Source organism: Carcharhinus amblyrhynchos, unplaced genomic scaffold (genome assembly GCF_965287045.1).
Source record: "Carcharhinus amblyrhynchos unplaced genomic scaffold, sCarAmb.v2.hapA scaffold_872, whole genome shotgun sequence".
NCBI classification, from domain to species: Eukaryota; Metazoa; Chordata; class Chondrichthyes; order Carcharhiniformes; family Carcharhinidae; genus Carcharhinus; species Carcharhinus amblyrhynchos.
Genome location: NW_027650612.1, coordinates 44,911 through 59,034, shown reverse-complemented (window position 1 = coordinate 59,034; position 14,124 = coordinate 44,911). Strand labels below are relative to the sequence as shown.

At 51.4% G+C, this 14,124-nt stretch overlaps 1 protein-coding gene and 1 long non-coding RNA gene across 2 annotated transcripts; both read left to right on the top strand.

The window, feature by feature from the left end:
* Positions 1 to 5,776: 5,776 nt before the first annotated feature.
* LOC145340249 (hepatic and glial cell adhesion molecule) lies at positions 5,777 to 9,383 on the top strand. The gene is made up of 2 exons (XM_080184697.1): positions 5,777 to 5,919; positions 9,031 to 9,383. Exons 1-2 carry the CDS (start codon positions 5,862 to 5,864, stop codon positions 9,381 to 9,383), a joined length of 411 nt encoding a protein of 136 aa, XP_080040823.1. The 5' UTR covers positions 5,777 to 5,861.
* A 1,406-nt stretch (positions 9,384 to 10,789) lies between these two features.
* LOC145340250 (uncharacterized) lies at positions 10,790 to 13,911 on the top strand. The gene is made up of 3 exons (XR_013886221.1): positions 10,790 to 11,053; positions 13,277 to 13,402; positions 13,817 to 13,911. It is a non-coding gene; the product is annotated as an uncharacterized LOC145340250 (long non-coding RNA).
* The last annotated feature ends 213 nt before the right edge of the window (positions 13,912 to 14,124 follow it).

The window sequence follows — 14,124 nt, the reverse complement described above, 5'->3', positions numbered from 1 at the left end:
GTGGGGGAGTGGAGAGGGGGAGTGGGGGGAGCGGAGAGGGGGAGTGGGGGGAGCGGAGAGGGGGAGTGGGGGGGCGGAGAGGGGGAGTGGGGGGAGTGGAGAGGGGGAGTGGGGGGGGCGGAGAGGGGGAGTGGGGGGAGCAGAGAGGGGAGTGAGGGAGCGGAGAGGGGGAGTGGGGGGAGTGGAGAGGGGAGTGAGGGGAGCGGAGAGGGGAGTGAGGGGAGCGGAGAGGGGGAGTGGGGGGAGCAGAGAGGGGGAGTGAGGGAGCGGAGAGGGGGAGTGGGGGAGTGGAGAGGGGGAGTGGGGGAGCGGAGAGGGGGAGTGGGGGGAGCGGAGAGGGGGAGTGGGGGGGCGGAGAGGGGAGTGGGGGAGTGGAGAGGGGGAGTGGGGGGCGGAGAGGGGAGTGGGGGGAGTGGAGAGGGGGAGGTGGGGGGAGCGGAGAGGGGGAGTGGGGGGAGTGGGAGAGGGGAGTGGGGGGCGGAGAGGGAGTGGGGGGAGTGGAGAGGGGGAGTGGGGGGAGCGGAGAGGGGGAGTGGGGGGAGTGGAGGGGGAGTGGGGGGGGGCGGAGAGGGGGAGCGGGGGGAGCGGGAGAGGGGGAGCGGGGGAGCGAGAGGGGGAGCGGGGGGAGCGGAGAGGGGGAGTGGGGGGGCGGAGAGGGGGAGTGGGGGGAGCGGGAGGAAGGAGTGGGGGGATGGAGAGAGGGAATGGGGGGAGCAGAGAGGGGGAATGGGGGGGTGCAGAGAGGGGGAGTGGGGGGTGGAGGGGGGGGGGTGGTGGAGAGGGGGGAGTGATAGATATATAGCAAGAAACCTTTCCTCTTGGTGAAGGGATCAGTAACCAGGAGGCATAGATTTTGAGGTAAAGGGTAGGGGATTTAGAGGGGGATGTGAGAAAAAACATTTTTACCTGGAGGAGCTGGGAGTCTGGAACTCACTGAGACATTTACCAAGTATTTAGATGTGCAAGTGTATTTAGATGTGCAAGTGTGATGCAAATGCATACAAAGCTATGGGCTAAGAGCTGGAAAATGGGATCAGAGTAATTGGGTGGTTTGTCTTTGACTGGGGCAGAAATAATGGGCCAAAGGGTCTTTTTTCTGGGCTATAGACACCTACGACTCTATAAGTCACCTGCCTAAGATTGCCTCTTAGTGTCCAAAAATGTGGTAGGGCAGATGGATTAACAGGGTAAATATGTGGAGTAAGGGGGATCGGGCAGGGGATGGAGAGGGCCTGTGTAAGATACTCTGTCAGGGAGTCAGTGCAGACTTGATGGGCTGAATGGCCTCCTTCTGGGATTCTGAATTCCAAGATAACTTTCTGACCTCTCTCTTCCGACACCCCCTCCTTTAGTGGACCTTTAATTGCCCTGATGCGTCAACAAAATATCCTGTTTATCTGAATTTTAACTCAAAGACAAATTTCCTGTCAACCAAAAATGATTCCTGACTCTCTTTTGCTTTTGGTTTCATCTTCCTACAACTGCTGCCTGAGTTACTTTCAGAATGTGTGTGGCCTCACATATATAAGCAGGAATCCTCAGTCAGACTGGAATGCCAAGAATAGACCTTTCTGTAGTGTCCCCACACCAGGAATCCACCCACCATCCATCCGTCCAGCCGACGGGGTGAGGGCTGGGATAAATCTCTGCTGGGAGTCCCCCGCAATCCCTGGACATCGCTGCCTGAGCCAATGTAGGTGAGGGTCTCTCGTTCTGAGGGAGGGGTGAGTGCAGACACATCCTCAGTGGAGGGGGTGGGGGTTGTGAGGGTGTGTGTGGGGGTGTGTGTGTGTGTGTGTGTGTGTGTGTGTGTGTGGGGGGAGCGGGGTGAGAGCGTTTGTGTGGTGGGGGGAGAGAGTGGGTGGGTGGGGGGAGAGTGTGTGTGGCAGGGGGAGAGAGTGTGTGTGTGTGTGTGTGGGTGGGGGGGCGGGGTGTGAGGGTGCGTGGATGGGGGATTGTGAGGGGTGTGTGGAGGGGGTGTGTGAATGCGTGGAGGGGGAGGCGGAGGTATGAGGGTGTGGAGGAGAGTAGAGGAGGCTACGGACCCTCCTCTCCCTGCACTAAGGCCGTTCCTTTCGTAACCTGGGCCAGGGGCCGAGAGAGACACAGAGGAAGATCCCACAAGCTCCAATCCAATCATTTAATTTAGTTTAATCTGATTTTCTTACTGCGTATGTATCGGGATACAGGGAAAAGTATTGTTTCTTGTGCGCCGTACAGACAAAGCATACCGTTCATAGAATCCATAGGAGAGAAGGAGAGGAGAGGGTGCAGAATGCAGTGTTCCAGCTACAGCTAAGGTGTAGAGAAAGATTAACTTCATGCGAGGTGAGTTGATTCAGTAATCGGACAGCAGCAGGGAAGGAGCTGTTCTGGAATCGGTCGGTACGTGACCTCGGACTTCTGTATCTTTTTCCCGAAGGAAGAAGGTGGAAGAGAGAATGTCCGGGGTGAGTGGGGTCCTTAATTATGCCGGCTGCTTTTCCGAGGCAGCAGGAAGTGTGGACAGAGTCAATGATGGGAGTCTGGTTTGTGTGATGGATGGGTTACATTCACAACCTTTTATTGTTCCTTGCGGCTCTGAGAGAGCAGAGTGTTTCCTGCCCAATGACATCAGCATATATCGGAGGGATATATCCCCCCACCCACCAAACCGTCCTCAATCCCCCCCCCCAAACCGTCCTCAATCCCCCCCCCACCCCACCATCCTCAATCCCCCCCCCCACCCCACCATCCTCAATCCCCCCCCCACCCCACCATCCTCAATCCCCCCTCCACCCCATCTGTCCCTGGACACTCAGTAAATGTCTTGACACCAATGGGCTGTCGATATGGGATATCTGGGAGGAGACACAGGCCTGGCTTTAACCTCTGGTCAGGATTGTGTGTGTGTGTGTGTGTGTGTGTGTGTGTGTCTCTCTCTCTCTCTCCCTGTCTCTCTTTCTCTCATAAGAACATAAGAACATAAGAAATAGGAGCAGGAGTAGGCCATCTGGCCCTTCGAGCCTGCCCCGCCATTCAATAAGATCATGGCTGATCTGTCGTGGCTCAGTTCCACTTTCCCGCCCTCTCCCCATAACCCTTAATCCCCTCTCTTATCAAAAACCCATCAATCCGCTTCTTAAAAATATTTAGCGAGGCAGCCTCCACCACTTCAACGGGCAGAGAATTCCAGAGATTCACCACCCTTTGAGTGAAGAAGTTCCTCCTCAACTCCGTTCTGAACCGCCCCCCCTTTATCTTGAGGCTGTGCCCCCTAGTCCTACTGTCTTTTTTGAGCGGGAAGAGTCTTTCCACCTCTATCCTATCCATCCCTTTCATCATCTTATATGTCTCAATGAGATCTCCCCTCATTCTTCTAAACTCTAACTCTTTCCCCATCTTTCTCTCTTCCCTTTCTCTCTCTCTCTCTCCGTCTCTCTCTCCCCTGATTCTCTCTCTCTCCCGTCTCTCTCTCTCTCCCCCTGTCTCTCTCTCTCTCTCTCTCTCTCTCTCTCCCCTGTCTCTCTCTCTCTCTCTCCCCCGTCTCTCTCTCTCTCTCCCCCTGTCTCTCTCTCTCTCCCCTGATTCTCTCTCTCCCCGTCTCTCTCTCTCTCCCTCTGTCTCTCTCTCTCCCCCTGTCTCTCTCTCTCTCTCCCCTGTCTCTCTCTCTCTCCCTGATTCTCTCTCTCCCCCGTCTCTCTCTCTCTCCCTCTGTCTCTCTCTCTCTCTCTCCCCCTGTCTCTCTCTCTCTCTCTCCCCCTGTCTGTCTCTCTCTCTCTCCCCCTGTCTGTCTCTCTCTCTCTCCCCCGTCTCTCTCTCTCTCTCCCCCTGTCTGTCTCTCCCTCTCCCCCTGTCTCTCTCTCTCTCTCCCCCTGTCTGTCTCTCTCTCTCCCCCTGTCTGTCTCTCTCTCTCTCTCCCCCTGTCTGTCTCTCTCTCCCCCTGTCTCTCTCTCTCTCTCCCCCTGTCTCTTTCTCTCTCTCCCCCGTCTCTCTCTCTCTCTCCCCCTGTCTGTCTCTCTCTCCCCCTGTCTGTCTCTCTCTCCCCCTGTCTCTCTCTCTCTCTCCCCCTGTCTCTTTCTCTCTCTCCCCCGTCTCTCTCTCTCTCTCCCCCTGTCTGTCTCTCTCTCCCCGTCTCTCTCTCTCTCTTCCCCTGCCTGTCTCTCTCTCCCCATCTCTCTCACTCTCTCTCCCCCATCCCTTTCTCTCTCTCTCTCTCTCTCCCCATCTCTCTCTCCCGGTCTCTCTCGGAGATGTTCACCCCCTCCATTACAGTATAAATGATACGGATATTGGTTGAAGTGTGCTATTTATCCAGGATCTCCACCTGGTTTTAGTGAGAATTTCAGCACGAACTCATTCACTAACTGCCACCGTCCAGCCATTGTCCAGCCAGATACTGTCCAGCCTGTCTCTCTCTCCCTGTCTCTCTCTGCCCCTGACTCTGTCTCTCCCTGTCTCTCTCTCCCTGTCTCTCTCTCCCTGTCTCTCTCTCTCTCTCCATGTCTCTCTCCCTGTTTCCTTCACTCTCTCTCTCTCTTGCTCCCTGTCTCTCTCTGTCTCTCTTTCTCCCTGTCTCCCTTACACTCTCTTTTTCTCTCTCTCTCCTGTCTTCCTCACTCTCTCTCTCTCGTTCCCTGTCTCCCTCTCTCTCGCTCCCTCTCTCTCTGTCCCCGTCTCTCTCTCTCGCTCCGTCTCTCTCTCTCTCTCTGTCCCTGTCTCTCTCTCTCTCCCTCCCTGTCTCTATCTCTCTCCTTGTCTTTCTCTCTCTCTGTCTCTCTGTCTCTCTCTCTCCCCCTGTCTCTCTCCCCCAGTCTCTCTCTCTCTCTCCCCCTGTCTCTCTCTCTCTCCCTCTCTCTCTCTCTCCCTCCCTGTCTCTTTCTCTCTCCTTGTCTTTCTCTCTCTCTCCCTCTCTGTCTCTCTGTCTCTCTCTCTCTCTCCCCTGTATCTCTCCCCCCCGTCTCTCTCTCTCTCCCCCCATCTCTCTCTTTGTTCTCTCTCTGCCTCTTTTTCTGTCAGCCCTTCTCTCCCACTCTTTCTGTCTTTCTCTCCCTCTCTGTTCCCTTTCCCCCTCCTTTGCTTTATCTTCAATTTGTACCTTTCTCCCTTTGTCTTCCTCTCCCCCTTTCGCACACTCCTGTATCTACTCCTGTATCTACCCCTCTCTCTTTCTCCCTCACCCCTCCCTTCCTCCCCACAGTCCTCCTTGCCTTGCTCGCCCCCTCTGACTTTCTCCACGTGTGTCTGTCTCTCCCTCTCATAATTTCTCCCTCCATCTCTCGCTTCCTCCCCTCTTTCTCATCTCTCCTCATTTCCTCTGCCTACAATTCTCTGTCCTGCTCTCTTCCTCTCTGTCTCTCTCCCTCTCTCTCATTCTCTCTTTCTCTGCTCCAAAGACGTGTGGGTTAGCTAGATTGGCCATGTTAAATTGCCCTTTAGTGTCAGGGGGAGCAGCTAGAGTCAATGCATTGGGTTATGGGGATAGGGCCTGGATGGAATTGTGGTTGGTGCAGACTCGATGGGCCGAATGGCCTCCTTCTGCATTGTATGATTCCATGATTTTTGCCCTCTCTTTCAATCGCCCTCCCTCTCTCTCGGACGGTCCCCCTCTTCCTTCATCTGCCGCTGCCCCTGTCTCTCTGTCTTTGACCTTTCAAGGCTGGGGTACGATGATGGCAGAAGGGGCCCACCCTCCCCCTGTGGAGTCACTGAACTCTGTGGGGATGGCCCTTGGCAACGGGGCCCTGTGCCTGGAGCGATCCCATTGACCAATCACTGCCTTATGTTGACAGGAATTGCTGCTGTCCAGAGATAATTAGATGGGAACAAATGGGGAATCAGATTCAACGTGACTTAGCCAGTTCCGGAACGCTGATGAACACATGGATATAAGACAGACGGGACCTGTGGTGATTATCAGCATTGTACTCCTACTGATTGGTAGGTGACCTTAGCAAGATTCTAATACAGTTCGGAAATATGCAGTAAATGGCTGAACCCTTAAGAGTACCGATAGGCAGAGGGATCTGGGCGTACAGGTACACAGGACACTGAAAGTGGCAACACAGGTGGAGAAGGTGGTCAGGAAGGCATACGGCCTGCTTGCCTTCATCGTCCAGGGCACTGAATTTAAAAATTGGCAAGTCATGTTGCAGCTTTATAGAACCTTATTTAGGCCGCACTTGGAATATAGTGTTCAATTCTGGTCGTCACACTACCAGAAGGATGTGGAGGCTTTGGAGAGGGTAAAGGAAAGATTTACCAGGATGTTGCCTGGGATGGAGGGCATTAACTATCAGGAGAGGTTGAAGAAACTTGGTTTGTTCCCACTGGAGTGACAAAGGTTGAGAGGAGACCTGATAGAAGCCGACAAGGTTGCGAGGGGCACGGACAGAGTGGATAGTCAGAAGCTTTTAACCAGGGTGCAAGACTCAAGGGGGCACAGGTTTAAGGTGTGAGGGGCAAGGTTTAAAGGAGATAAACGCGGCAGACTTTTTAACAGAGGGTAGTGGGTGCCTGGAACTCAATACCGGGGGAGGTAGTGGAAGCAGATACGGTAGGGACTTTTAAGGGCCGTCTTTACAAATACATGAATAGGATGGGAATAGGGGGCCCCTGGATGGGTGGGGGGTTTAGTTCAGATGGGCAGTATGGTCAGGTCAGGAATGGAGGAATGGAGAATAGGGGGAATGGAGAATGAGGGGGACCCACTTTCAGAGTTGGGGTGTCCCACTGAAGACAGGGAAGAGGAGGAACTCCTTCCCTCTGGGAGACATGAGTCTGTGGAAATCCCGCTCACTCTGCAGGGGAGTTGATGTTGTGGGTCACTGGATAAATTCCAGGCAGAGTTAGACAGATTTTTGATTGACAAGGGGGAGGGGGGCAGAGACAAGCATTATGGGGGGGAGACAGGCAGAGAGGACCACAATCAGATCAGAAAAGAATTTATTGACAGGTGGAAAAGGCTCGAGGAACCGAATGGCCTACTCATGCTCCTATCATTCTCTATAGCAATCACCCCGAACCCCTCGATTAGATTCCAGTCTGTAACTCACTCCCGGGTATCTGTTATTCTATATATAAACCACCCCGAACCCCTCGATTAGATTCCAGTCTGTAACTCACTCCCGGGTATCTGTTATTCTATATATACACCACCCCGAACCCCTCGATTAGATTCCAGTCTGTAACTCACTCCCGGGTATCTGTTATTCTATATATAAACCACCCCGAATCCATCGATTAGATTCCAGTCTGTAACTCACTCCCGGGTATCTGTTATTCTATATATAAACCACCCCGAACCCCTCGATTAGATTCCAGTCTGTAACTCACTCCCGGGTATCTGTTATTCTATATATAAACCACCCCGAACCCCTCGATTAGATTCCAGTCTGTAACTCACTCCCGGGTACCTGTTATTCTATATATAAACCACCCCGAACCCCTCGATTAGATTCCAGTCTGTAACTCACTCCCGGGTACCTGTTATTCTATATATAAACACCCTGAACCCCTCGATTAGATTCAGTCTGTAACTCACTCCCGGGTATCTGTTATTCTATATATAAACCACCCTGAACCCCTCGATTAGATTCCGGTCTGTAACTCACTCCCGGGTATCTGTTATTCTATATATAAACCACCCCGAACCCCTCGATTAGATTCCGGTCTGTAACTCACTCCCGGGTATCTGTTATTCTATATATAAACCACCCCGAACCCCTCGATTAGATTCCGGTCTGTAACTCACTCCCGGGTATCTGTTATTCTATATACAAACCACCCCGAACCCCTCGATTAGATTCCGGTCTGTAACTCACTCCCGGGTATCTGTTATTCTATATATAAACCACCCTGAACCCCTCGATTAGATTCCAGTCTGTAACTCATTCCCGGGTATCTGTTATTCTATATATAAACCATCCCGAACCCCTCGATTAGATTCCGGTCTGTAACTCACTCCCGGGTATGTGTTATTCTATATATAAACCACCCTGAACCCATCGATTAGATTCCGGTCTGTAACTCACTCCCGGGTATCTGTTATTCTATATATAAACACCCCGAACCCCTCGATTAGATTCCGGTCTGTAACTCACTCCCAGGTATCTGTTATTCTATATATAAACACCCCGAACCCCTCGATTAGATTCCAGTCTGTAACTCACTCCCGGGTATCTGTTATTCTATATATAAACCACCCCGAACCCCTCGATTAGATTCCAGTCTGTAACTCACTCCCGGGTATCTGTTATTCTATATATAAACCACCCTGAACCCCTCGATTAGATTCCGGTCTGTAACTCACTCCTGGGTATCTGTTATTCTATATATAAACCACCCTGAACCCCTCGATTAGATTCCAGTCTGTAACTCACTCCCGGGTATCTGTTATTCTATATATAAACCACCCCGAACCCCTCGATTAGATTCCAGTCTGTAACTCACTCCCGGGTATCTGTTATTCTATATATAAACCACCCCGAACCCCTCGATTAGATTCCCGTCTGTAACTCACTCCCGGGTACCTGTTATTCTATATATAAACCACCCCGAACCCCTCGATTAGATTCCAGTCTGTAACTCACTCCCGGGTATCTGTTATTCTATATATAAACCACCCTGAACCCCTCGATTAGATTCCAGTCTGTAACTCACTCCCGGATACCTGTTATTCTATATATAAACCACCCCGAACCCCTCGATTAGATTCCAGTCTGTAACTCACTCCCAGGTATCTGTTATTCTATATATAAACCATCCCGAACCCCTCGATTAGATTCCCGTCTGTAACTCACTCCCGGGTATCTGTTATTCTATATATAAACCACCCCGAACCCCTCGATTAGATTCCAGTCTGTAACTCACTCCCGGGTATCTGTTATTCTATATATAAACCACCCTGAACCCCTCGATTAGATTCCAGTCTGTAATTCACTCCCGGGTATCTGTTATTCTATATATAAACCACCCCGAACCCCTCGATTAGATTCCAGTCTGTAACTCACTCCCGGGTATCTGTTATTCTGATTTTCTTTTCCCCGTTAGGTGCTGGGCTGAGCCTGAAAGTGAAGTTGAAGGAAGGAATTATTTATGGTCTCAGTGGCCATCCAATTCATTTGGAGGCGTTCTACATTGTGGAGTCCTCAAACAAACTCCACAGCATCACTTGGAAAGTGGACAAGGAGGGTCCCACGCGAATCCTGCAGTACATCGTCAGCAAGAATAAAACCCTCCCGTCCACACCGTACCGCAACCGGATCAGGTTTTTCAGCGAGACTGGCTCTCTCCTCCTGTCCAACTTCACCCCCAGTGACCGAGGCACCTACCAGATCATCATCACCGCTGATGACGGAGCTGAGGACAAAGCCTCGACGGAGGTGACCCTTTATGGTGAGTAGGCCCCAACGTGGTGGCCACCTATTGACCACAGGAATTAACCGTATCGGCAGGTGGCCAACCGTGATGACTTGAGACTAATCGAGCAAACAGAGGTGGCCAACCATGGTGAGTGGTGTCAATGGTATGGACAGAAGTGGCAAAGAATTGCCAGTGGAGTTCATGGTCTAGACAAGTTGGCCAACTGTGATGACTGATGTGAATCTTCTTGGTAAATGTGGTCAATAATTTTTTGGGATGTTAATGGTGTCAAGATAGTTGGTCAACTGTAGCCAATGAGATGATAGTGTAGTCAAAGGTGACCAAATATGATGAATGATGTTAAAGACTTGGGCAGAGGTGACCAATGGTGGTCACCGAGGTTAATGGTGGAGATGGTGATGGCCTACTGTGTGCAATGGGATTAGTGACATTGACAGAGATGGCCAACTATGGGTAGTGCTGTACCTGCCCTGGGAGTGTTTGATGGGGACAGTGTAGAGGGAGCTTTACTCTGTATCTAACCCCATGCTGTACCTGTCCTGGGAGTGTTTGATGGGGACAGTGTAGAGAGAGATTTACTCTGTATCTAACCCCGTGCTGTACCTGTCCTGGGAGTGTTTGATGGGGACAGTGTAGAGGGAGCTTTACTCTGTATCTAACCCCGTGCTGTACCTGTCCTGGGAGTGTTTGATGGGGACAGTGTAGAGGGAGCTTTACTCTGTATCTAACCCCGTGCTGTACCTGTCCTGGGAGTGTTTGATGGGGACAGTGTAGAGGGAGCTTTACTCTGTATCTAACCCCGTGCTGTACCTGTCCTGGGAGTGTTTGATGGGGACAGTGTAGAGGGAGCTTTACTCTGTATCTAACCCCGTGCTGTACCTGTCCTGGGAGTGTTTGATGGGGACAGTGTAGAGGGAGCTTTACTCTGTGTCTAACCCCGTGCTGTACCTGTCCTGGGAGTGTTTGATGGGGACAGTGTAGAGGGAGCTTTACTCTGTATCTAACCCCGTGCTGTACCTGTCCTGGGAGTGTTTGATGGGGGACAGTGTAGAGGGAGCTTTACTCTGTATCTAACCCCATGCTGTACCTGTCCTGGGAGAGTTTGATGGGGGACAGTGTAGAGGGAGCTTTACTCTGTATCTAACCCTGTGCTGTGCCTGTCCTGGGAGTGTTTGATGGGGACAGTGTAGAGGGAGATTTACTCTGTATCTAACCCCGTGCTGTACCTGTCCTGGGAGTGTTTGATGGGGATAGTGTAGAGGGAGATTTACTCTGTATCTAACCCCGTGCTGTTGCTGGTTCCAGGGAATCATTCTTATGAACTTTGAGAAGTTTATCTAATGTAATCTGGGGTCGTGTCTCACTGTGGATTGAAATGAAAATTACCTTCCATTGACATCAGGTTTATTTTCTCTGCCAGAGCCCATTGTTGGGATCATGCTTACCATGATGCCCAATGAGACCAGCTCCCTGCGCAATGTGACTCTTAGCTGCTCTGTGGAACGCGGCACCATGCCAGAATTCTCCTGGACAAAGGACGGGGAAAATATCACAGACACAGAGAGGCTGTCCCTCTGGAATTCTAACCAGTCTCTCACCCTGCACACCTTCAGCCTGGAGGACTGTGGCATCTATACCTGCTCGGTGGCCAATCGACTTAATAACCAGACACGCAGGCTGAATTTATTAGGTGAAAATTTGTTACTCTGTAATCTCCATCGTCATCTGTGCTGTTTTCAGAAATCGTCCACTGTTAGATCTGATTCTGCGATTGGATAGCCCTTGCTGGGCAACCCTAAGTGTGCTAACAGGCAAATGGACAACCAGTTTAAGCGATGCAGTGAACCTTGTACTGTGGCTCATTTATATGTGCTCAATGTGCCATGTGATCATGCACAGTGACCCATTGTGTGCAAACAAAAGGAACTTGTTCAAGTCATGTGCCATTTTTGACTTACCAGGACCTTAGGGAGCCTCATGCCCCTGATTAATTTCTCCTTTCGCACTGCTGCCTCACAGCGTCAGGGACCTGGCTTCGATTCCCGGCTTGGGTCATTGTCCGTGTGGAGTTTGCACATTCTTTCCGTGTCCGGGTGGGTTTCCACCAGGTGCTCCAGTTTCTCCCCACAATCCAGGGATGTGCGGGTTAGGTTGATTGGCCATGCTAAAGTTGCCCCTTGGTGTCAGGGGGACTAGTTGGATTAATGCATGGGGTTATGCCGATCGGGGCTGGGTGGGATTGTGGTCGGTGCAGGCTCAATGGGCCAAATGGCCTCCTTCTGCTCTATAAGATCCTATGATTAACAATGGCCCAGCCAATCAGGGTCAACTTGCCGATCAATCAGCACCCTTTTCTCCCCTGGCCTATATCTTTATGATTGGGAATAGCCAAGGTTTACCAGGCTGATTCCAGGGGTGGCAGGCCTGTCATAGGAGGAGAAATTAAGTCAGTTAGGACAGTATTCATTGGAGTTTAGGAGAGTGAGAGGGGACCTCACAGAAACTTATAAAATTCTAACAGGGCTAGACAGGGTAGAATGTTCCCAATGGTGGGGGAATCCAGAACTTGGGAGTTATAGTTTGAGGATAAGGGGTAAGAACTGAAGTGAGAAGAATTTTCGTCACCCAGAGGGTAGAGAATTCACTATCACAGAGCATAGCTGAGACCAAAATGTTGTGCGATTTCAAGAAGAAATTAGATATAGCTCGTGGGGCTCAAGGGATATGGGAGGAATGGGGGGGATCAGGATATTGAATTCGATGATCAACTATGTTCAAAAGGAATGGTGGAGTAGGCTCGAAGGGCCAAATGGCCCACTCCTTTCGTTTTTGTCTGAAATTTCGCGTTCCTGCACTTGTCCTGATGAGTGTGAGGCGAAAAACTTCGACAACTTGTCTCTCATCTCAGAGAAATGCAAATTGGCACGTCTCAAATCACTGTGAACGGACAGTCGCCATTAGCAACAGAAGCAGCCTAGTCGGCCCATGTGGCCCACATGACTCTCCCCCTCCCCCCCTATCTATTGGGTCACCTTTAGAGATATTTTCTTGGATCGAGGGCAGGCTAAGGGCTAGGAAAGAATAAATGGCTGGGATAGTGTCGGTGCAAGACCACCCACCCACCCCCACCCCCCGCCCCGGGCTATCAACAAGATGAAGGAGTTAGATGAAGGGAAGCGAGTGCAAGTCAGCCAAGTTTGCCACAAAGTTCGGTGGGACAGATAAGCTGTCTGGAGGATACAAAGAGACTGCCAAAGAGTGTGGGCAGGGTGAGTGAGAAGGTGGCGGATGGGGTGTACCTGGACGATATGTGAAGTCATCTGGTCAAATTTGGAGAACATTTTGTTTACAAAGAAAAGTACAGCACAGGAGCAGGCCCCTCGCCCCTCCAAGCCCGTGCCGATCATGATGCCCTGACTAAATTAAAACCGAGTCCGTATCTTTCCATTCCCATCCCATTCATGAATTCGCCTAGATCCCCCCTTTACCTGCCGCTATTGTGAGAAACACCCCCTACTTTGTTTGAAGAGTATTGGTGGGATATTGCGTGCCCACCTGTTGGACCAGACAGTCCGAAATCTTGTCCAAGGCATCCGCCACATGCCAGCCTAGCTTTTTTCACCCTCAAACTCTTCCAGAGTGGGGTTTAAACCCTCAGTATTCTGACCCAGAGTCAAGAGTGTCTCCCGGTGAGCCACAGTGCATGTGTGTGCTTGTGTACTTGTGCCTGTGTAGTTGTGCGACTGTGCAACTGTATTTGTGTACTTGTGTTTGTATAGTTGCACTTGTGTATCTGTGCTGCGTACCTGATGCATATTTGTGCTTGTGTGTGCGTTTGTGTGCACCTGCGGTTAAGAATGTATGAACGGCGCCGCTATGACAGCTTACTTATCCCGAATTCTTCCCCATCCAGCTTCCTCTGGCTTCCCGCAGTGCCAAGTGGAACACAGCCCCGACAAGAGGCACCATTACCTACTCCCCACGCTCTTTATCACCTTCGGCACATTATTAACGGTATTGGTGATATACTTCACGAAAGGTGACTATCTGTGCTCCCATTTCTAATTGAGTCTAGATTACAGGCTGTGATAAGAACCCTGACTTGGAATAGGCAGCACGGTGGCCCAGTGGTTAGCACTGCAGCCTCACAGCACCAGGGGATCTGGGTTCAATTCCCGGCTTCGGGTCGCTGCCTGCACATTCTCCCCATATCCGCGTGGGTTTCCTCCCACAATCCAAAAAACGTGTGGGTTGGGTGCATTGGCCGTGCTAACTTGCCTCTTAGTGTCCCGGGATGAGAAGTTAGTCGGGTAAATGTGTGGGGTTATGGGGTCGGGGCCTGGGTGGGATAGTGTTCGGTGCAGACTTGATGGGCACTGTCGGGTTCTATGGTTCTTTTCACGGTTGAATAAGAGTAACCATCTCTCTCTCTCTCTCTCTCTCTCTCTCACAGTGGGTAAATTTGCCCTTCAAAGGAGCAGGTCAAAGTAACAGCTGACTGAGAACCAGGGCAACTGAATATATGGGTACACCATGGAGGCACTTATTAATGCTGCATCTCTCACGGGTCTGCAAACTCACTCTGATTAATACCGCATCCTTTATCCTGCAATCCCACTCTGACCGATGCTTGCATCTGTGCCACACTCCTCTGGAAGGGGGAGAACATTCGAAGGCTCTCGAAGCTGGGGTGGGGGGGGACGACCGCTCCTGAAAGATGGTACACCCGCCGCCCGCAATGCGCCACCTGGTGGAAGCTTG